The sequence below is a fragment of the Hydra viridissima genome, unplaced genomic scaffold (genome assembly GCF_058129835.1).
Source record: "Hydra viridissima isolate aposymbiotic clone 2 unplaced genomic scaffold, HvirCarnegie_v1 scaffold_4, whole genome shotgun sequence".
Taxonomy (NCBI): Eukaryota; Metazoa; Cnidaria; class Hydrozoa; order Anthoathecata; family Hydridae; genus Hydra; species Hydra viridissima.
Window position 1 is genome coordinate 7,992,751 of NW_028324303.1, and position 25,077 is coordinate 8,017,827.

General features: G+C 29.3%; 1 protein-coding gene, 1 long non-coding RNA gene and 1 pseudogene across 7 annotated transcripts in view; 1 reads left to right on the forward strand and 2 right to left on the reverse strand.

The window, feature by feature from the left end:
• The window catches only part of LOC145199620 (endoribonuclease Dicer-like), a 36,309-nt gene extending 13,230 nt beyond the window's left edge, over nucleotides 1–23,079 (forward strand). Inside the window, exons 4-13 of one of the 2 annotated variants that reach the window (XM_090084278.1) lie at nucleotides 9,341–9,556; nucleotides 9,780–10,186; nucleotides 10,326–10,507; nucleotides 10,650–10,773; nucleotides 15,033–15,233; nucleotides 19,676–19,852; nucleotides 20,007–21,791; nucleotides 22,399–22,561; nucleotides 22,644–22,716; nucleotides 22,853–23,079. In XM_090084278.1, coding sequence (XP_089940404.1) covers nucleotides 9,341–9,556; nucleotides 9,780–10,186; nucleotides 10,326–10,507; nucleotides 10,650–10,773; nucleotides 15,033–15,233; nucleotides 19,676–19,852; nucleotides 20,007–21,791; nucleotides 22,399–22,561; nucleotides 22,644–22,716; nucleotides 22,853–22,988 — 3,464 coding nt within the window. In that variant the 3' untranslated portion in view covers nucleotides 22,989–23,079. Of the gene's footprint in view, nucleotides 1–9,340; nucleotides 9,557–9,779; nucleotides 10,187–10,325; nucleotides 10,508–10,649; nucleotides 10,774–15,032; nucleotides 15,234–19,675; nucleotides 19,853–20,006; nucleotides 21,792–22,398; nucleotides 22,562–22,643; nucleotides 22,717–22,852 lie in introns of those variants that run through there. The other variant, XM_090084279.1, reaches the window with a different exon arrangement.
• LOC149889674 (uncharacterized) lies at nucleotides 646–24,837 on the reverse strand. 5 transcript variants are annotated; one of them, XR_016451559.1, is made up of 5 exons: nucleotides 24,563–24,822; nucleotides 3,388–3,941; nucleotides 3,056–3,143; nucleotides 2,705–2,777; nucleotides 646–2,384 (listed from the first exon to the last, which is right to left on the reverse strand). It is a non-coding gene; the product is annotated as an uncharacterized LOC149889674 (long non-coding RNA). The 5 variants fall into 5 exon arrangements; XR_016451558.1 differs by having other exon boundaries at nucleotides 3,305–3,941; XR_016451557.1 differs by having other exon boundaries at nucleotides 3,056–3,941; nucleotides 24,563–24,837.
• LOC149889675 (uncharacterized) lies at nucleotides 725–2,803 on the reverse strand (annotated as a pseudogene).
• Nucleotides 24,838–25,077: the final 240 nt, after the last annotated feature.

Here is a 25,077-nt window from a genome sequence, read left to right on the forward strand (position 1 = left end):
TCTGATGAAAAATACATAGCAAGAACTTTTTTTTTTTACTGTTATTAACTTTTTATTTAATCGTATATTATACAAATATAATTACACGGAATTTGTTTCAGTAAAAGGTTTTTCCCGTAAAAAAAATCCATTACCGCTATTGGTTGCGAAGTGCATTTTCCGATAAACGCCCTAAATTCAACGCCTCGACTATTTTTCAAGTTCGACTTTCTCAAGCACGAACTTGAAATTTTCAAGTCTCGTTTACGCATTCGCTCAAGTCAATTTTTCAAGTCTGACTTGAGAAAGTCGAACTTGATATTTCAAGTCGAACTTGACTCAAGTTCGGTTCTTGCATTCCACCCTTAGTTTACGTTTGAGTCGCATCCACATATTCTCAACGTTTTGAGTGTAAACTTCATTGCTTAAAAAATCCATAAAATATTGCTGATGAATGATAATTTAATGGCAGTATATACCGTAACTAATATTTTTAATTCTGGTATATGACGTGCACCCTAGACCACTGCCTACTAAGTGTTTTTTTTTAAAATCATAAAGAGTCACCCTGGCATTTGTTTATTACAATGTTAACAACACAAAACAATAAGATTTACTTTTATTAAAATTATTTTCACTTTGGGAATTTGGATTTAATAATCACACTTTTTAGCCATTTTGATATTCATTCAGCAGTTAAAGAAAAAAACAAATAAACAAAAAGTATAACTAACATACTAGACATTCATTTTATAAAATAGTCACACTAAAATAGTCACGTTTCTTTTATTCTCTCTTCGACTTTGGGCTTTAGTCAAAATGATTTTTTGTCTCTTTTCGTAACAATAAACCTATTTAGATGCCTCTGAGGTTAATTTGACTGCTCTCTCCACAGATTAAGAATTGTTAGGCATATCTATAAACACAAAGTTTAAGGTTTGATTTAATAGCCTATCTCAGAATTTCTGACGTTATGCAAAGAGTTGTTGGGGGCTTAACCTGAATATCATAAACAGAAACAAGATAATCCCAAGACTCAGCATCAAAATTGATTTTCATTATGGATTTCGACTTAAGCTTTGGTTTAAAAGTAATGTCTTCTTTCAATGCTCTTATTTTAAGGATTTGGTTGAGGGCTTGATTTCTTATATTCAGATTTTCATCCAGCAGCATGCAGTACAGGAAATTTTCTTGCAAACAACAATATGAATTTCCTTGTAAGTTCTTAAAAACAATTCTCTGAATCCTGCTGTCTTGAAGCTTGACTAATTGAATGGTTTTGTACAGAAGTTGACAAGCATCTTTGTATTTTCCAGAGCACTTAATAGCAAACCACATTACACAATAGACTTGGACAATGTATTTAGTTATTACTAATTGCTTATAACCTCACTGCTAACAAACAACTCTATTTCTGAATATATGGGAACAAACTCAACCAATAGCTGTTCATGAAGAGTTTGATGAGATGCAGCGTCTCCAATAGGCCCCTTAAAAGACTTAGGACCATTTGTGTTTCCATCTAATTCACATATGTGTCGCAGTGGAAGTTCAACTTGATGAAGCAAACATCCTAATAGGTTCAAACTTCTTTTAAGAATTTTTTCCAGTTTTACAACCAAACCGTTATCTGCACCTGTATTAGAAGTTGGTTATCTACAATAACAGCAACTGAGCTCTGAACAATATTATATTCTGTTAAAACATCTGCAGTAGCGTTTGCCATGGTAGCGCCAGTTCTATTAGGTATAACTACATGAGTCAAATAATTTTGTGCTGTTGGTCCATATTCTGCTGTAAATGTAAGATGATGTTCTTCTTTGGTTGAAGCAACAATAATAGGGTCTTCATCAGTGTTATAACTGACAGAACGTACTAATGTAGACTTGTCAATTTTTGCATCAATCCCAATAACCTTTAATTCTTTAACATCAGCTAAGTGTTTAGAACTTATGATAGTGCTGATTCTTTTTTTTTCTCCAAAAATCTTTTTTTCAGTTATTATTTGTGATTTGTTAAATTTTTTTACAATACCATAGTCTATTAATACAGCTGTTGCCAATGCAGCTGTTGCAGCATCGCTTATTTCAAATCGTATAGCAGCTTTTGCCAAATTTGTTAAATGAGTAAAATTTTTTTCAACTGGCACGGTTATAGAAAAGTCTGGATCAGATTCAAACTTATTATTGCTATCAAATAACTCAGTATCATCAGATTGGGAATCACATTGAATTTCCACAGCAGGCAACTTAATACATCTTTTTATCTGCTTGTTAGTTTCTCTCTCTTGCTTCCTTTTTTCTCTGGCAGCTGTTTTTTTTATCTACTGCACCAATTTGAAATCTTCCTGTTATTCAAATTTTCAATTTTTGATCTTTTAAATATTCTCTATCCAATAGTGGTACCTAAAACAATTTTAACTTTTTTAACAAGGTGTTTACTCAGTTCAATAATAAACTTGTTAAACTAACTCTAGAATAGAATAAATACAATAAAATAGTTTCAAATATATTTTACAATATCCTAAACACTTAAGAAAATCACAGTTCAAATCATCTCTTTTTAATAATAAAACAAAATAAAGTAGCTGACAAAATGGAAGAAAAGTACACTATTTTCTCACTCTGACGTGTATTTGATTGTTACTACCAGATTCAAAGCTCTCCGAATTACTACAGATTAAAGAGTTAAATAAAGTCTAATTTTTAAAATTAAAATTATTTACCTTTTTGTTAATTTCACAGAGACAAGCAAAGCTTGTTGTTTTGCAATCCAAAGGATTTTTACACTTAACAGATCTATGCGTTAGAAAAATTGCATGCATTATAAAAATATTTAAAATCTATTAGAATAATTTTAATGTCATTTTTATAAAAAAGTATTACAGAAAAACTGAAAACAAAAACATATCATTAAAATTATAAAATCATGCAAAACTATCCAATGCAACCTTTTTAATTTAGCATTTAACTTATAAAAAATATCATATCAAGTTATGAACAATTATTTGTATAAAGTTTAGCACAAGCTAAAAATAAGTATTGCATATAAAAATGAAATTAACAATTTTCCTAACCTATTATTTCAAGCTGCTACTGGAAGTCCACAACCAAATTCTAAATATGAAATTTTTTGTTCACCAAAATTCCTAGCGCCCTTCATCCCTAAAACAGATGAGTCAATATTTATTTGAACTAAAAAATTCCAATAAATATAAATTTTTTTAAATTTATATGTATTGGAATTTTTTTATTTATAGCATAAAAACATTTTCCAGGGTGACTCTTGTTAAATCTTAATCCTGGCAGTGGCCTAGTGCACCCACCAGAAATATGGTATCCAGACAGAATATATTTCAGAATGAGCTCCTAAGCGAATTTATTTCTATTCTTCCAAAAACTCACACACCAGAACGTCATTGTCCACGGTGGTATTTTGTATGAAGAAATTTAGATTCATTGATTTCAACGACAATGGGTCGACATTAATTCCACCAATGATTCGCGGATTTCTTTCTATATCTACTTCACAGAAATTACCCCAATCAGCTCGTACTGCACTACTTTAGATGCCTGTTTCATGCTGGATATCTGCCTGGTGGTATATTAAAGCTCCAGTTGTAGATATAGAGTAAAAGTTGTCTTACCGGTAGTCTACTCTTACTAAGAAATGACCCCTCACGAACACTTTTTGCAGTTTTTGCAGCGATAACGATAAGCTTCAGTTGCATTTTTATAAGTGTTTAATTAAAAAAAAAAAATGGTGGGATATCTAACAGTACAAATTGTTCTTAACAAGACTCCTTTTTGAGAGCTACTTAAAAAAGGTCCTTGGTTCTTCTAAAGTATTGCATAAATCATAAAGATTCCAGTTTTCTCGTAATATATCGTCATCAGCCAGAATTTCGTGTGCTTCCACTGTAACTATTGGTGCGCTTAGCCTACCACACGGTATTCTTCTGACTAAAAATTGTAAAATTTTTGTGTAAAAATTTCAAACCATTTATTTATTCAAGTTTTATATATGGTTCGAAAGAGCTCTGAATTTGTAATAAAATGGTGAAAACTTTATGAAAAAAAAAATCATTACAAAAAAAGTTATGCTCATTTAAGTAACATTATTTTTATGAAGCATTGCTTAAGAAAAATGCAACTTTCGTATAAAACTCGCGTTCGGCTAACGGCAGCTTCCTAATAGAATCATCGTTAATTTGCGCATGATTTTGCATGGTGAAATGTGCAAAACGATTAAAAAACATAACTAAAAAAGTTTCGAATTAAAGAAACAAAGTATTTTTAATGATTAAAACGTAATAGTAAAATTTATAATAAAATTTTATAAAACATGCATAAAAAAATATCGCGTTTTTTTGGTAATATTTACAATAATTATATATATATATATATATATATATATATATATATATATATATATATATATATATATATATATATATATATATATATATATATATATATATATATATATATATATATATATATATATATATATATATATATATATATATATATATATATATATATATATATATATTTATGGAGGTGATCTTTAAATACATTAAAAGCCTCAGCGTTTTCACCTTATTTTTATCGTTACAAATGAATTTCAATGAAAGATAAATATATAAATAACAGTTCTAATAAAATATATCATTATAATGAATAAAAAAACAAATATACTGAATTCTCTACTGTCAAAAACCGCCCCTCCCCTTAACACTATGTAACGGAAGTGGAAATACATACCTCCACTGCGTGGAACAATAGGGTATGTGGTCATAAATATTTTTTGATGAAATTTGGCAGGGACATAGAAAATAGATCTATACAGTTTCCTGTAAAATTTTAAATATGTACCCACATGCCTTCAATATTAATGCACCTCCGGAACAGAAACGAAATTTTAAAACCGAATGAAAATCACTGGTAACTGTAAAAAAACAACAGAATTTATAACAAAAAGTAACAGTAACAATGGCAGAAACAGTTTTATAAAGTGTAACAGTCACAGTAACGCTAAAAGAGGTGGAAATGGTACCTCCACTGGGTCGAAAAATACGGTATGTGGTCATGAATATTTTTTAATGAAATTTGGCAGGCACATAGAAAATAGATCTATACAGTTGACAGGAAAATTTCAAATATGTACCAACATGCCTTCAATATCAATGCAGTGCCAGAACAGGAACACAATTTTAAATAGCAATAAAAAAAACTGAAAAATTTATTACACGTAAAAAAAAACCATAATTTATTCAACATAAAACATTCTACTTTTTTAATAAAGTCTAAGCTGATATAAAATTCTAAAAAAAAAAAGACATAAATACATCATTACCACACCGACTTAGAGCATGCTGTGAAAAAAAAGGTCACAGTTTTTGTCTTTAAAATCGGTGCCGTAAAAACCCAGATACGCACGTACCTAGACTAAGGGTGGAATGCAAGAACCGAACTTGAGTCAAGTTCGACTTGAAATCTCAAGTTCGACTTTGTCAAGTCAGACTTGAAAAATTGACTTGAGCGAATGCGTAAACGAGACTTGAAAATTTCAAGTTCGTGCTTGAGAAAGTCGAACTTGAAAAATAGTCGAGGCGTTGAATTTAGGGCGTTTATCGGAAAATGCACTTCGCAACCAATAGCGGTAATGGATTTTTTTTACGGGAAAAACCTTTTACTGAAACAAATTCCGTGTAATGATATTTGTATAATATACGATTAAATAAAAAGTTAATGACAGTAAAAAAAAAAAGTTCTTGCTATGTATTTTACATCAGAAAAATAAATTCATCTTGGCACTTTCAGTTCCAAATCCTAAGTTGTTGGTAAACAACGGTTGGTCATATGTACCACTTAAGTGATCAAGACAATTTCTCTTGATTTCTCCATTTTAACAGATTCCATTTGAATTAAAATACATGGAAATGTTCTAGAAAATAGAGAATCGTATTTTGGGGATGATACTATACTACAATGTATTTTTATTTATCTTTTTACTAACACTTTAATGAAAATAATGGTTTTTTTTAAAAATACTGAGAAAATTACTTTAAACAAAATTAGTTTTCTCAATACTAATACTACATAATACTATGTGTGTATATATATATATATATATATATATATATATATATATATATATATATATATATATATATATATATATATATATATATATATATATATATATATATACCTACACATATATATACCATTTACATATGTAAGTATACCATTTACATATGTAAGTCAATAGAGATCACATATGGAGACAGGTCTTCTGAAATTATTGGGCCACTTATAGAAACAGAAAAGAAAACTTTTAAAAACCATTGATAGCATCTTGCTCATTAACACATGAAAAAGAACAAAGTTTAACGTTAAACAAAAATCTCTTAATAAAAAAAAAATACAAAAAAGCAATATAATGAAATTCATGATCTTGATAAAGAACTAATGCAAAAACAAATAGAAATAGATGATATAAAAAAAAAACTCTCTCCAGAAAAAGCAACAATACAAACAAAACTTTGTGAAAATTTTCACAGTTAAAATTTTCACAAAGTTTTAAAAAAGCAACACAACAGAATTATTCTATGTGAGGATTATTATTTTCTAACAATATCAGATCCAAATTGTTTTTGGAATGTTTGAATTTATCACTTTATTTTTTAGTGAAATTGTTTTTTTCATATATAATACTATTTTGAAATATAAAATGTAATTCTTTTGAAATAATATGTAGTATAAATATTTGAAAATAATGTTTTTGTTATTACACCCTTTATCCATTATCAGACACAAATTTTTTTTAAAAAAAATAAGTCTGAAATTTGACTTTTGCTTTGTTTCTGCAAAAATATCTTTAGTGAATGCTTTAGCACCACATTTTTCATTGCTATTTTGTATTTCATTGCCTCCACAATAATCATTTTGTAGAAGGGCAATGTTGTGAAGCACAAAACAGGATATTATTATAGCTATGGAATTTTGCAGTTTTGTTCCTAAGGGAATGTTAAGACAAGGGTATTGTTTTTTTTTTTATATACCAAAACAATATTCAACAACAACATTCAACATGGGTGTACTTCTCAAGTTGTAATTCTATCTGATTTCATTTTCATTTTTGGGTTAGAAAAAGGTGTCATTAAATATTGTTTATAAGGATAGCCAGAATCACCTGAAACATGAACATGTTGGCGAGCTTCTAAAACTTGTTTAATAGCTGAGTTAGCAAAAACAAATGAATCCTGAACAATTCCAGGCCATTGAACACAAGCAGATAAAATTTCATATGAAGCACCTGCAATGACCTGGCAATTCAAAAAAAAAATCCCTTTTTGTTTCGATAAATTTCTGCGCTTTCTCCACAAGGAATTATTATAGGAATATGTGTTCATTAATTGCTTCTATACATCCTGGGAATCCTTGAATTTGGTAAAATCTAAATAATGGTTGATAAATATAAATATTTTCTTTATCTAAGAAAAGTTTGAAGTTTGTATGAAATAGCAAAATCAGATATCCATGAAAACTTATAAGCACTTTTGCTAAATTATCAAAAAATCAGCTTCTGTTGGAAACTTTATGTACTGATATCTTTTGTTAGCCATTCGAATTGAAATGTTCTAAACCACTGGACAAACAGTTGAGTTTCAGCTCTTCCAAATCTCCTATTATTCTCTAAAAGAGTTTATTTATTGTTATAATCATTTGTTGGTATAAAATGTTGTTATTTAAAAACGTAATGTAAAATCTACAATAAGAAGGTGCCATTTTCTGATACCGTTTCTTGAATATCTACTCACTTGGAATGAACCAGTAGCATAAAACCGAAATGCAATAGCCAGTTGTTGTACAGTTGAAAGAGGGCACCCTCGATTGTTAACATTGTTGTTAACAATGTCATTAGCTAATATTAAAAAGTTTTTTTGGAAAATCTGTAGCACCTTTTAAATTCTATACCGTGGTAAACTTCTAAAGGATTAGCTCTGTCAATAATAAACCTTGGTATGTGACTTGGCTTATTTTTTCTTCTTCTTCTTCTAAAATTCAGCTCATACCGATTCATTTTTGAACATTTAAAAAAAAGTTTTTTTAATACTTCATGTAATTGTAACTACTTCTCATGAACTCTCTTTTACTCCTTTTACACGTATCACCTCTTTGTATAACTGCAACTATTTATTACTAAATGGAATTTACTTTTATACTGTATCACAAAAATGTGCCTTAATCAACAGCCTTTTATAATGCTAGGATGTTCGACATTTCAAAAAGCTAATAAACATTTCTAATGGCATCAAAATATGACATGTTGAATCATTACATACGAGTTACAGGATGTTTTAAAAGACACACGTTTTCGCAATGTTAATATTCAGTTTTCTGTAATGAATTCATTAAAAAATATACTTTCACAATGTAACCTTCTAAATTAATTAGGTGAATATGCCCAAGTAACTACTTTTGCTTGTTAAAAACTCATTTTCATACTTGCAAAGGTTGTAATAAGTTATATAGTAATAGTAAAGTTTTGTTACGCATCAGCAAAAGGATAATGGCGGTTTTTTTTTTTTTTCAAGTTTGGTTTCAAGATTGGTCTGGAGCAGACTTGAAAAAATGACTTGAAAATTCAAATATTCTCGTTTTTCAAGTCTGACTTCAGTTCAAGTTCGCTTCTTGCATTCCGTTCAAGTCAGACTTGAGATTTGAAGTCTGACTTGAAATTTCAAGTCGGGTTCTTGCATTCGGAAGGAATTTTTGCTCTCTCAAGTCTGGTTTGAAGTCAGACTTGAAAAAGGTCTATTTTTAGCGGTTTTCAAGTCTGACTTGAGTTGAAGTTCGCTTTGTGCATTCGCTCAAGTCGCACTTAAGGTTTGAAGTTCGACTTCAAATTTGAAGTTCGGTTCTTGCATTCCACCCTAAGTCATATCTAGTCAATTCATACTTAAAACTTAAAAATGTTTTGTTTAGTTCATTAACAGTAATCAAAAAGTAGAAACTTTTTTGTTAATAAAATTAAAACACAACAGTAATAAATTTTTTACCTTTAGTTCTTAAGAAATGTGTAATATTTGTAAAGTTAGACACAATAAAATAGAAAAGCTATCATTACTTGAAAGTTTAAATTTTATAAAATCAAAGTGAATTATGCGATGTAATAATAAAAAATTCTCTCGTTTTATTTCATAATAAAAATTCGTGTCTGAATAGGCCTGAGGACTTAACGCTGCTTAAGGACTTAACAAACTTTATTATACATATAAATCTTTTTTTTTTTCCTTTTCAAAAAGAAAAAAAGTGTTTCTAAGCAATTCATTTCAAAATTTACCTTTAAGAAAATTACATCAGCAATAGAAGACTCGAAACAAAGGCAAAAAATGTTCTGTATCAATGCAAAGAATTTCTAGAAGATCTTGTTAAAACTTATGAAACTGAAGCTATTCATGTTTTTTCATCAGTTGAAAATGTTCTTCCAATTGAGCCACTGTTGACATCAAAAGCAGCAAGTTTTTTGCGTGATGTTTTATTAGTTGAAAAAAACCACTTTCAAGGTTCTTATTTTCAATAATTTAGCTGTACTTCTATCTATTGCAGTTTCTTTGTTTCTTCTTTTAATTATTTTATGTACATTCATTGTATATTAATCATTAAATATAATGATTATTCGGTTTTTGATTTTATTTAATCCATTAATAAATGTTTAAGTTAAAAAATAGTTAAGTAGTATGCAGTTGAAAAAAAAAAATTTTAGTAATTATAAAAGTTAAATTTTAGAATTGCATTCAATAGTGTTTACACAAAGAAGATGTACTGCTGTAGTACTCAGCAAGTTAATAAATTATCAAGTTGAAAAGGATGCAACATTTAATGGTTTAGCTAGTAAATATGTACTTGGACATGCTTTTGATGCCAACATTTCCCTAATAGATGGTTGCATGAGATCAGCAAAGCAAAACTTGATACTAGCAGACTTCAAACAAGATAAATTTAATGTTTTGGTTGCAACAAGTGTTGTAGAGGAAGGGCTAGATGTTCGTAAGTGTAATTTAGTTGTGCGTTTTGATGGTATCAATAATTATAGAGAGTATGCACAATCAAAGGGTAGAGCAAGAGCAAATGAATCTAAGTTTATTATAATGACAGGAATTGAACAAAGTTATGACACTTACCAGCAGCTATATGTAAGTATCAGGGAATAAAAATTTTTTAAAAATAGCATTGTGACATGATTTTAAAAATAGCAAACAAGGAATATGTATTAGTCAGTTTATAAAATTAGATAGTACAAATATATATAGCATATTTTTATGGTTTTTCAAGGTTATGCAAGAAATTGAGAAAATTTTGTTTAATCAATGTCAAAACCGCACTCTTCCAACTGATGAAGAAATACAAGATGAGATGTTTGACAATGAAGAAGAAATTCTTCCACCATATTTTTCATGTGATAGATATGATGCACCACGGATAACTAAAGATAATGCAGTCCCACTTTTATATAGGTATTTTTAAAAATTTAAAAATTAGATAAGATTCTTTGTTATAAAATTAATTACATATAAATATGAGTATTGAAAACGCTTTTTAGAGTTTTTTTTTACCAATTTAAAAGATTGTTAGTTATAGAGATATATTGTTTTTTAGATATTGCTCTAGGTTACCATCAGATCAATATTGCAAAACAACTCCTAAATTTCAATACAAAGATAATTATTATGCAGAATGCTTGCTTCCATTGAACTGTCCTTTGCCCAAAAGAATTTATAAGGTTAATGCTTATGTATAATATTTACATTAAAAAAACTTGTTTTTGATGCAAATATTCTGTTTGATTGATTTCCTTAAATGTTAAGTTTCTTTTAATGCTATTATGAGATGCAAGTGTTGTATAATGTGTTAATGAACAATAACACTGCCTAACAAAATTTGATGATTTTTTTTTGTTAAAATATCATTTGGACTTTGTTAATTTTGGCTTACCAAATTCAATTTTTGCATTTGTGTTAACTCTAAATGTGTAAGTTTTAGTTAAAAGCTACTTTTTTAAATGAAAGTGGTTTCATTTACAATTTACATAAAATAGCCATCTGATGAAGACATTTCTATTTGGATTAAATATATGCATGTTATGTATATGTTCATGTAAAATGTAATTCTAATAAGTTCAATTTTAAAAAATGTAATAAAATTGTTCTGCAAAGTCTCAAAAATTTCACCCTGGATCTTCTGTGAGATGACATTCAATCACTAAAATCCAGTATTAGAGGAGATTAACACTAAATAGATTAGTCTTGCTTTGAATGGCATCAGCATTCAGCTATTTATTAATGTGTTCTTTAAGGATACTTTTGGATAAAACTTTGTGTGTAAGCTGTTTATATTTGTTGTATATTATGATTGAAAGGAAACCATGAATAAGAGCTGATTTATATGTGGTGAGTTTGGACACATGAACCATATGCAATTTAAACAAGTGCTAGTAACTGTGTTTGTGGTTGCTACAAGCATGTCTGCCTTTTTTTACAGCTGACATATATGCTACATTTGTCATTCTGGTCCATTCAGTACATGGGTTAGTCTTGCAAAATTCAAAATTTTATTGTACAAAATGTAGTTCATTCAGTACTGGTCTTCCCTAGTCAGCAAGTAATTAATTTATAACAATTTTCTATATTTCTGATTTCTTGATGAAATTGTTCATTACACTTATCAGATAAAAGCTTATCAGATACATTTTCAGGAAAAACCTTTTGGGTCTATAAATAAATGGTTGAGTAGCATTACAGTGTAGGTTTTCATAGCTCTTTGTCTTATTCTTGACCAGAAAAACCACCCATACTTCTCTTTGAACTGGTGCCAGTGTCATAAAAGTGTTGCGTCAACTTTGATAACTGAAAACTCCTTGTGTTATTTTTTGTAAATCTGAGTAAATTTGTTGTTTAAAGGTTGTTTGTATCACCATCTTTTTTAAGTGTATTCACTTACTGCTCAATGAAGCTTAACTTCTTATGTAACAGTGGTAATATGGCTTTGTTCAGTGAAATGGAGAATTAACAAGATTATTTTGCCCGTCAATAAATTCATTATCTTCCAGCAAGATATAGCCACCACAAAGACAAGGTATATCTTCGGCCATTCTTTGTCTTTGTAGTGGCTTTGTCTTGCTAATACACTAGTGGCCATAGGAATGGACAACCCTTCAAAATATATGAAAACTTCACTTTGGTGTGTTTTTTAAAAGAAAATAACCATATTTATGCGGTTCTCTATATTGATTACTATTTTTTGATTTGTTTAGATTAAAAAAACTAAAATTTTGATTAAAATTCACAATTTTAATAAAAAATTAATATAACAATTATAATTAATTGTTATATTAATTTTTGATTAAAATTGTGAATAATTAAAAAAATATAACAATTTAATAACAAAGTTGCAAATTTTGGTAAATTTACATTTTACAGCTTACAAAACATGTTATTAAAAAAATGGCTTATAAAAAAAAAATTATTATTTTGTTGGATATCCATTATTTTTTATTACTGCAGCAATCCTACAAGGCATTTAGTCCACTAAATTGCCCAAATCTTCAGTGTTGATCACGTGAAACCAGGACTTGATTATGGCCTCTATTAATTGTTGCTTGTTTCCAGGTTTTTCTTTCCTTACAAGTTTTTTCAGTCAAGACCACAGGTTTTCTATCGGATTCAGGTCCAGACTATTTCCAGATCACTTCAAAATGTTTAACTTTTTGGCTTTAAACCAATTTTTGACAGTTTTTGCGGTGTGGCATGTAGCACTGTCCTGCTGGAACACACAGGTTTCTGTTTTACCCTCAAACAAATTATCAATTGATGGGAGTAATTTGGCTTCTAATATGTTTTCTTGGTATTTTTTTGCATTTAAAATACCATCCACAATGTGGATACGACCCACAGCATCTCTGGTCATGTATCCCCACACCATTACACTTATGGGATGCTTCATTGTAACCAATGTACACTCAGGTAAAAGATCTTCGCCGGGCCTTTTTCTCACATAATTGATTCCATCACTTCCAAAAATGGAAATTTTGCTTTTGTTTCTTCAAATAACTCTTGACCAGTCTTCCTTTGTCCACTCCTTGTGTTCTTTTGCCCAAATCAAACGATTTTTTCTTTGTTTGTTGTTTAAATATGGTTTTTTTCTGGGTCTTCTAGCTTATAAACCATTTTCAAAAAGCCTTCGACGAATTTTAAATTTAAAAAAAAAAACTAAATCTTCAAGAGCACTGTCGACTTTTCACCAGCAATTGTTGAAATTCAACTAAATGACTACAAAACAATGATCTTGTATTTAAAGCTTAAAATATTTATGGATAAAAATGTTAATTAATAACGTAATTAACTATTAGTTATCACAATAAATAGACTAATTTTCACAAAAGCACAAAAATAATGAGACATTCACCTTTTACTAGAGAAACCCATTAGCAGAGCAATGACTCATTTTTTACACCAATCAACAATAATAATCCATAATTATGCTTAAAGTTGATATAAACGATTATAATTTGCAATTTCCTATTAGCCAAGTAATAGATGACGTGGTTCAAATATAAAAACAAATTATTAAATCCACCAAATGCAAATTATGTCAATCTTTCTAAGAAAAATGGTAAAAGTTACAGGGGTGTCCATTCCTATGGCCACTAGTGTGCAAAACAACAGAACCTTGTGTTTCTAGCTTAAAGCCTAGATGGGATATCAACAACTTTCAGATCAGCACATACCATTCACATATGCTTTTTTTGCTGTGCAGCAAAAAAAGCATATGTGAATGGTATGTGCTGATCTAAAAGTTGTGTTCTATCTTAACTAGAAAGCAGATGATTTCATTTGATGGGACTTATGATCTTATGGGCCTTATGATAAAAATTAGTCTTTAGAATGTTTACTTAATTGTGGAAAAATATTTTAAAATAAATTTTGTATTTTGTATCACACAATCATTATTAAAGTAGCCAAATTTCATTCTTGTTATTCTCTAATCTGTCTAACAAATAGATTCTGGTATCATCATAAGGTTACTTAGTGATAATTATCATTAAATACTTCATGAAAAAAAAAAAAGTAGTAATAAATTGCTCACTGGTACATATTGTCACCTAAAATTCAAAACCTTCCTAATTAATTTAGTTTAAAAAATTTCCATATATTTCAAAATAATAAAATGTGCCTCCTTCAGCTTCTTTTCTTTGCAAAGAATGTACCATGCAATATAATGCATTATTAGTTTATAGGTACATTCTTTTTAATCTCTTTTTGTGTTTTGTTTCACCAGCATTTCAATATCACCCTTGGCAGAAAGATTAGTTGAGATGTCATCACAAGTTGAATTGAATATGGGCTGTAACTAATAGCATTTTTTCAAAACATTTTAAATTTAGTAATTAAAATAATCATGATATCTTTGTCAATTCAGGATGGTTCTTTAATGCAGTTAAAGTCTCATCACAAAAATGAGTGGCTTTGACATAGAAACTTCCATTACTTTAGTTGTTTTAACAATATAATTTAACAATACTCAAGTTTGTATAAGTTGGCAATATCACTATTAATGTTTTTTCAATTATCTAGATGATTAAGATATTTTTCTTTAAATGAACATAATCAAGTTACAGAAATAAATTGTTTTTAGTTCTCTTTTGATTTCTTTACGATAGTATCTTTTAAAAACACAAAATCTATTGGATAATTGTGTAATAACACAGCATTTAATTTCATAAAAAATGCCTCAAAAGATGTCTTTATTATTTGATAAAACTTCTATAGGCTGTGAATACATTGACTTTTGAAGAATATATTATGAATAATTATAACATGATAAAGAAAGGTGTTTACCCCTGACTTAAATTTCATATTTCCAATTATATTACCTTTCATGTATTCATTTTGCTTATCTTCAGTTTTTTATTCCATCCTCACATAAGCAACACCAGGTAATATTGTTTTAAATTATGGTAGTAATTTTTCAAAGATATTTTAGAGTGATTTGATGTCTACTCGAGATTTGGCAAAGAAATCTGTTTGCATGAAGATTTGCAAATCCCTCCATAAGCTTGGTGAATTAAACAATGAGCATTTACTTCCTACTAAGCAGCTTTCTGATGACAGCACCTCTGATTCAGATACAGAATTAAAGGTTAAGAAAGGAACACGCAAGAGCTGTGCACTCTTTCACAGAAAGGTTAGAACTATTTCAATATCTGAGAACAGGACTTTCTTAAATTAACATAAATTTCACTCCAGAAATTCTTTCACATGGCACTTCTAATTGCTTCTGTTTGGAAACTTTGCATTTTAAAATGCCATTTAGTTTTACTTAAAGTTTCAAATATTTCTCCACAAATATTTTTATACGCTCATTATCATAAAGTGTCAATTATTATGAATATTTTGTGCAGAGAAAAACCTTTTGGGGTATGTAAGTATTGGTATAAGTGGTCACAAAAATATAACTCCCAAATTCAAACTTTCTTTTTTTCTGCAAAAAAATAATGATAATAATAATAAATAAAAAAATAAAATAAAATAAAATGTATTCAAATAATTAAAGGTTTACTGTTCTGAAAACAACAATAAAAATTGACAATATAGCATATTTTTCATAATTGTCAAACAAAAACATTCAATATACATCAATAATAATGTTCATTACTGTGACAATTTGAAAAAAAATAGAAAGAATTTAGCTCAGTATGATATTTTTTAGAGACTAATTATTATTCAATGAAGAACAGTTTTTTACAATAAAAGCATAAACATTAAAAAAAAAATTAATTCTAAACAAAAAAGAATTTTTGACTGATACATACATACATACATACATACATACATACATACATACATACATACATACATACATACATACATACATACATACATACATACATACATACATACATACATACATACATACATACATTACATTGCATTAAATTGCATTACATTGTATAACATTGCATTGCATTGCATTACATTACATTACATTACATTACATACATACACACATTTATATATCTATATATATATATGCATATATATACACATGTATATATGTGTATATATCTGCTTTTGGCAAAGTAAAACAGAAATTCTTGTATAGTAAATTCTTGTATAACTCCATTGGTGTAGGTAAGATAAAATCTAAGATAAGAGCTTCAAAAAAAACAGTTTCTTTTGTAGGGGAATCCCCTTGTTTTCTGAAAAATGAGAAAAAGTTACAGTTAGTAATAGAAAATACTTTGCATAAATATTATATCTTTGTGTGAATAAATTTCTTTTTTATACAAATAAAAAGAAAAATAATAATAAAATTATTCAATAGATCTAAATATACATTACCGCAAAATTATTGCACCAATTATAAATTCCGACTTATTTTGAATAATAATATATATCTCCTGGATTTATAAATTACAAAGATGATGATAATGTTTATTGTTACACCTTTTGTAGGTTTTGTTCCATTTCCCTTATTTAATTTCAAAATCATAGCAGTTTCTCATAAGTAGCTTGCTTTGCTGTAATTAAACCTCACTTCTAAAAGAAAAGTATACATTGGTTTTAAATTGTTTTAACAGTAGAAAAGGTCTGTCAATTAAGCAACACAACAGTAGAAAAGGTCTGTCATTTGAACAAGACAAACTGTCATTTAAGCAACACATCTGTTTGCAATGCAGCATTCTAGACAGAATTTAAGTCATGATGAATGTGTTGTAATTGTTACTTTGTCCAATTAAGGATTAACAAATCACAAACTTGGTAGAAGATTTGGAGTGTCTTTTAAAACAGCTGATAGGGTTCTACAAAGGTTTGTAGAGACCAATGATCACACTAGATGACTTGGCCAAGACAGACCACGGGCTACCAACTTTGTGGAGGACCAATTTTTAATGCTTCGAACACTGAGAGAATGGTTTAATACTGCCTGAGGTCTCCAAATACAACTTGCTGAGATTCATGGAACTGCTCTTAGTCAAGATACCATAAAATAAACACTTCATGCTTTAAATTTACAACCTTAAGCGGCAGCTACTGGTCTCAGATTGTCTGTAGATCACCGAAGAAGCAGGCTGGTATTTTTAAGCAGGCTTATGAATTGGGAAATATATGATTGGGGACAGGTCTTATTTACAGATGAGTCAAGGTTTTGCCTTGCAAGTTCTGATCATTGCCCAAGAGTGTACAGAAGACCAAATGAAAGATATTTCGCTTGTAACATTCAAGAAACCACTTTAAATGGAGGGGCTTTATGATGGTATGGGGCGAAATATCTTTAACAACTCGTACAAAGCTTTTTATAGTTGATGTTGGATGTCTGACTTCTAAACGATGCATAGCAGACATTTTAGAACCTTTTGTGGTACCTTTTGCACCATACATTGAAGATGGATTCCTTCTTATGCAGGATAATGCTAGACCATATATGGCACATATTGTTAATGAATATTTAAATAATGTTAATATTGAAGTTTTGGAGTGGCCACCTTGCAGTCCAGATATGAACTCAATAGAGTATCTTTAGGACATAATGGGATGGCATGTTAGAAACATCCAACACCTAACAGCCTAGACAACTTGCAACAAAGTCTTATCCATGTGTGGGAAGATATCCCTTAAGAAATGATTAGATTTCTAATTGAAAGTATGCCATGGCTCTGTCAGGTTGTAATAACATGAAGAGGTGGTAACACTAGTTATTGATAAGTCAAAAATGTTTCAATTTAAGCTGTATTAGTGTCCATAGCAATAATTATAGTTTTACTTTATTTTGCTAAACGAATCATATTTTTGGGTTTAGTTTTTTTTTTCACCATCCTTTAAGTCAATTTTATTATTATAATTGAAACAATTGTGTTCTATTCTTAATATGTTTGTCAAAATATGATAACATTGATGACAATTAAAATAAATTGAAATGTATAAGTGGTACGTTAATTTTGCTGTTAAGTATATATAAAATTTATTTCTAAAAATAGTCTTAAATAGAAAACACTGTAAAACAATCAAAAAAATTAATTTCCCAAACTTTTCTTATTCACACTATGCTGGAATTCATACTATTCTTATTGGATGTCTGGAAGTCATGTAAAAAAATCCTCTGTACATGTCTCAACACTCTAACACTTATTTTTCTAGTAATAATCAAAAAAATGATTTATTGTATTCAAATATTGGTGCTCTGTAAGGTAATCTGCACTGATTTCAAGGATACATGAAATAGTGCTGTTTCATTTACTTGTGGGATAGTCAAAATTGTACTAAGCACCACACACAAAAGATTTAGGCACTGTGTCAAGTTGTTATTCAGGCACAAGCAACATAGCCAAACATCCTTAAGTTAATTAGCAAAATATAATATTGCCACCTCTACACATAAAACTAGGTTTGATTACCTTTAAATGCCTGATTCAGAAATTTCCTACATTAAGCTTGGCAAAAATCAAAAAGGGAATTTTTGTGGGATTCGATATAAGGCAGCTACTAAATGACAACAACTTCCAGCACACATTGGATAACATTCAATTCACTGCTTGAAAAGCATTTTATACAAGTTACACAGATTTTCTTGGCAACCATTGTTCTCCAAACTACATAGATACTGTTCAAGAATTACTGCTGTTATATGAAGCTTTTGGATGCAACACTTTCATTAAAGTCTATTTTTTGATGTCAGATATTTTTACAGATAGTGTTAATGATGAGCAAGGTTAAAGATTTCATTAAGTTATTTCTATTATGGAATAATACTACAAAGGCAATTGGTTATATTTGTTGGATGCTGCATCAGGATGTTCCTGATATAGATTACAAGCAGGCTTCTCAAACCAAACACTTTTGGTGTAGCATCGTGACAAAGAAAGGACCTGCATTACGCTATGCAACTTGAACATTGCTCAAAGCAACTTGAACATTGCAGATTTGTATGTGTGTAATGTATAACTAATAATTTTGTGAATTATATCTTGTTTTACATGCAATTATAAACATCAACCATCCTATGGGGTACATCTCCTTTTCTGTTGCATTTATATATTTTATGATTGTAAAGCATAACCAGTGTTATACTGGTTATGCCATGGCGTGTGTCTCTATTGCAGATAGAAATTCACTAGCCCTATTGATTTGTAGCTGTTTCACCAAATTATGTGTAGTCTTTTTTTTAAGAAAAAGGGTGGGTGATGGCCCAAGAAGGGCCTCAGATATGAAGTCTGCATAGTTGAGTTACAATAATATAGACATTTTTTTTATTGTAATGTGATATTAAATTATCAACAGAACACATATGCACAAATGTTTTCTGATTAGCACAGTTAAACAGTTTTTCAAATAAGTTTTTCAAAAAAAAAAAAAGAAAGCCTCAATAAGCACTAGTATAAATAAAAACACTTTAAAAACCTAATAATAAATTGATTTAGTTTAACAGATAACTAAAAAAAAAGATGAGTTCTGAAATTAAATTATTAGTAAAACTCAAAATTATTAGTATTTCAAATAATACATGATTTTTGCAAACAAGAGTGGTAAGAAACTTTTTTTCCTCACGAGAATACCATATCTTTCTGAAGTGATATTGAATTAAATTGAAAAAAATATTTCCTACTTGAATAAACTTATTTATTTCAGGTTCCTAAGACATTGCTTTCTGACAAACCTTTTTGTTTTGGTGACTATGATTTGTATGCTGTTTATATATCTTTGTCTGAACGAAGTGATAGAGTTGATGTAATTCCCCTTCAAAAGCTTTGGGACAGTGAAAAGCATCTGGGCTTTGGTCTGTTTATGCCTAAACAAATTCCAAAAGTATGTAAATATCATTTTTAAGAAATTCTTATGTTATAGTAAAGGTATTGTTTGGTAATTTCCATAATTATTAGGCATCTAGTCTCAATATTGTGCTGTATTATGATTTTTAATTGATTTTTTAAAACTCTAAAATAAAAAATGCTTTTTGCAGCTTCCTACTTTGGATCTGTTTTCTCGTGTTGGTAAACTCGAGGTGAAACTTGTAAAAATACCAAATGTAAAGACATCTGATCTTGATATAAATGCTGTAATAGATTTTCATAAAGCTGTCATTGATGAATGCTGTCTGAAGCTTATTGATGGAAACATTAACTTTGATCTGAATGCTGCAAAGGTGACAAAAGCATTATTTGTACCTCTTAATGCAAAAGTGTTTAATGCTATCCATAGAAATTGCTATGAGTTTATGTTCCCTATTGTTAACAAAAGTTTTCTGAAATATGGTGAAAATGCTCAAAATCAAAAGGAAAGTTATGAAAACTGGGTTGTTAGTAAAAACTATGGAGAATCCCAAAAAAGACTTTACTATGTTACTACCATCAGTATGTTGAGTACTAGTAATATTATGGAGGGAAAAAAAACTTTTGTTCAATATTATCAAAACAAATACAATTTAATAATCTCAGCTAACAAACCATTGTTAGAAGTTGCTCCATGCTCACTCCAATGTAGTTTTGTTAAAAGTGGAGTAGGAAGTAGTTTTAAAAGGCATAAACTACTAAGGGCAGAAAAACTTGTGCCTGAATTGTGTAAAAAAGCTTCTTTATTTCCAGCTGACTTGCATATGCAGTTACAGTATTTACCTAGAATGATTTACTTTTATGAGTATTATCTTTTAGCATTAGAATTAAAAGATTCGATTGCGGAAAAAATTAGTATCAGTAAATCAGAAGAAAAGGACTTCAGTTATCCTTTGCAATTAAAAGACATGCTTCAAGTGAAAAAATTTGTTACAGAAGATACAAAGTCTCCCAGTGTTTTGAAGATTTTAGAAGCCTTAACGACAAGACAAGCAAATATGCGTTTTGATTTAGAACGTCTTGAAAACCTTGGAGATTCTTTTTTAAAACAAGCAGCTTCAATTTTTATATACTTTCAAAATCCCATTTTTCATGAAGGTAAGCTTACATCACTACGTAAAAAATGTGTTAGCAATAAAAGTTTATGCAAGGTTGGAAAGATTGTTGGTATCCAAAATTTAGTTTGTAATTCTCAATTTGGTACTGAAGATAGTTGTTCTGAAAACCGAAATCCACTAACAGTATGGTTACCTCCTGGTTATCTGCGCATTGAAAATGAGGACATGAAGCAAACCACCTATCAAAGTGTACAGGATAAGTCAATAGCTGATTCTGTTGAAGCATTAATTGGTGTTTACTTTGAAAGAGGTGGTGTTAACTTAGCATTAAGTTTCATGCAAAAATTTTTGGGAATTCAAACATTATATTCTGCTATAAAGAATGTTAATGTTAAACAATCAAAGAGCTACTATGCTGATTATCCCTTTTTTAAACCTGCTGATCTTATTTCAGAATCTGAATATTCCTTGTATGAGAAAAATAATTTAGATCGATTTGAAGATATAATCTCCTACAAGTTTTCTGATAAATCTCATTTGATCCAAGCTCTAACTCATCTTTCATGTCTGTCAAACAATGTGACTAAATGTTACCAACAGTATGAGTTTTTAGGTGATGCTATATTAGACTTCCTAATAACTCTTCATATATCTATGAATTCAAAAAAATTATCTCCTGGTCAGTTAACTTACTTTCGCTCAGCTTTGGTAAATAATAATACATTTGGTTTGTTGGCAACTAAGTATTCATTTTTCAAGTTTATCTACTCTTCTTCTCCTGAGTTGTTTTCAGCTTACAACGCTTTTGCTGGACTAGTGGTAGATGATGAGGGAGAAGTAAACGAGAAATATTTTGAGGTAAATAGTAATTTTTTTTTTTTTAAATGTTAATTGTCTTTTGTGAGGGTTCTAATTATGCTATAAAATATTAATTTTATGAAGAGGATTAAACTTGGCTTTTTAACGAACGCTGAAAAAAACTATTTTTTCCATCTTGTAGAAACCGAAAAACACATTCTTTGAAAATCTGGGCCCCTTTTGAACAACCCTCCCAAAAAAAACGTTGTTAAGTAGTTGCAACACTGCCATTATCTGAAACCATATTGTGAATGCATGGTTTTCATAAAAAAAGCTATTAATGCTTTCCAACGATTGGCAATCAATAGGATATTGTTCTCACATTTTAAGACGTTTTTAATAATTAAATTGTTTTTTAAAAGATATTATAATCAAAGAATTCTCTTATTTATTTTAATAATTTTATTATAGCTAAAATAACCTAAAAGGGTTAAGAAAAATAAATTGTAAAGAAATAACAGGTGGCGCTATCAAGATGATGCAATTATCCCCAGCGATACTAAATATTTTCTTTTTAAAGTAGACAAAGGTGTTTTTTTAACCTTTTTCTGGACTCTGGACAACAGTGGTGTGTTTTACGTAATAGTTCTATTTCATACCTTTTAAGAACCCGTTCGTTATTTGCCTTATGGGAAGCGAAGAAGGTCATCAAGCTCCTAAAGTATTAGGAGATTTATTTGAATCTGTTGCTGGTGCAATATTTCTTGATAGTGGACTTGACTTAAATAAAGTATGGAATATCTACTATCCTATGTTGAAACCTGTTATTGGTATGGATTTTTTTTTTTAAAATTATATACTCCTGGTTTTTTTGCTTAAGATCTTTCTACTAACTACAAAAATATGATTTAGAAAAGTACATGAAGAAGTTGCCGCGACATCCCGTTGTTGATCTTACCGAGAAGTATCCAAACGCTAAAATAACGTATGTTTATGAGGTTTAAAATGCAAGAAGCATGTTTTTAGTAGAACAAAACATTTACGAGCTTGCAAAATGTAAGCAAATCTGAAATTCATATGTTTTACGTAATTATTTTTAAGCATATTTTTTTATTTTTTAGTTTTACAAATAATTGTGAAAAGATGGTCACTTGTATGGTTAAATTCTGTGAAGATAGTAAAACAGAGGTTATAGGAAAAGGTCAGAACAAAAGAATCGCTAAAGCTGTCGCTTGTAAACGTGCTTTGGAACATTAAAACGAGACTCAATTTTTTTATTATTATAATTTCGATTTTGATATAGTTATCAATTACTTTACATGAAAATGACTTAAATATTGAAACTTCATTTATGTTTATAATTTCTTTAATCTGAAATATGACCGTTATCAAAATACTTAAAGAAAAATAGAAACACAGAATAGTTTATTTGTGGCTGGTAGATAGCTAATTTTTGGCAATTTTCATCTTTTGAAGTTTTTTTAGCGTAAAGATTACATTTGATATCGAAAATCGCATTTTGAAATGTTTAAATTGTTGTAAAATTATGAAAAGACCTGGTTGTTACCTGATTGTTCAGTCGTGAAAAGTGTTGCGCTTTTAATGCACACTTTTTGCACTTTTTAATGAACACTTTTTTGATCCGATTTTATCATTTCCGAAAAAACAAATTGGTAAAAACTCCCTGGTAGTGTAAATACTCCATCATTTGCTATGCAACTAGAGTTGTTCTTTGGGATCGACTATATATGTAAATAGTCGATATAAAAAACCTGTTAATTACACAAACCTACTTCATTTTAAAATAAAGTGGGCTCATTTACCAGCGCTCTTCCACAAAAATGCCTTAAAACCTTAGCACGGTTAAGCGATTGCTAAACTGTACCGAGGTTCCAGGTGGTAAGAATCGCATATAAAGTCCCTCAACCCAACCTAGCACAATTTGTAATTAATTTTCCATAATTTAAAATGCTCTGATAACTGCAAAGTCTATTGTAAAACTTTTCTTATCTTTACCTCATAACCAGTGTACCATACATCAGAACGCAATTTTTTTGCGTATTGCATATTGAGTATATTACTCATATCATACTCAATACGCAACTCAATGTACGCAATTTCTTTGAGTATAATACTCAATACGCAACTTATAGTACGCATTTTTCTTGAGTAGAATACTCAATACACAACTCATAATACGCTTTTTTTTTTGAGTAATTTGCGTTTTTTTTTTTGAGTGTGAAATATAATTTTGTTCTAAAAGTAATATTGTTTTTTATATAATGTGAGGGCGGTGGATTTTTAATTATTTTTTATTGTTATATTATGTTTTCTTCTTTTGCAGTAAAGGCGAAGGGGAATGGGAAGGGGAAGGGGAAGTTTGGGTTTAGTGTTATTGTTGGATTAGGTATATGGAGGTTGGGAGCTAGGTTGATGGTCTGGGGAGTATTTGGTTAGGAAAGGGCTAGGTTTGGGTTGTGAGAAGGTATATGGAGGTTGGAAACAAGGTTGGGGGGTTTTATTAAATGTTTTCTATGTTCGGTCCCTCAGGTAATATATTACGGCGCGGCTATGGTAAGGTGCGCGGTTAGAGCATCATACTTTTTTAATAACAATATTTAACGCATATAGTAATAACAATAATATTAATAATCGAAATGCAAACAAAAATACTTACTACTGGTTCTTCTTCTCTTACTTACTTTTCTTAACAAATATTCTCAAATATTCTCATCAATATATATATTCTCTTAATATTAACTCATGCAAATATCAATAAATCAATACAGATAATAACACTTATTTAAAGTTACTCAAATATCTTTTCTTACCAATTCTTCTTTTAAAATCTTCATAAATTCTTCTCATAAAATTCTCTTTGAATCTTTAAAATCCTTTTCTCATAAATTCCTCTTTTAAATTTCTTAAAATCTTCTTTTTAAATCTCTTTAAACTCTTTTCTCTTTAAATCTCTTAAAATCTCTTTTAAAACTCTTTTCTTATAAAATCTTCTTTTAAAACTCCTTTAAAACTCTTTTCTCATAAAATCTTCTTTTCAATCTCTTTTAAATCTCTTTTCCTTCCCTCCTCCTCCTCTTTTCTTTTTAGCTTTTTTATAGTTTTTGGTTGTTTATCGTTTTGCAACTTATTCATCATTTATTTATGTGACAGGCTGAATAAGTTTTCCGCGTGTACGTCTTTTCTTGGTTGTTGTTATTTTTTTTCTTTCTCTTTTCGCTATATCGTTTATTCATATGACAAATTCAATAAGTCTCCGTGTGTACGTCTTTTCTTGGTTGTTGTTATTTTTTACTTTCTCTTTTCGCTATATCGTTTATTCATATGA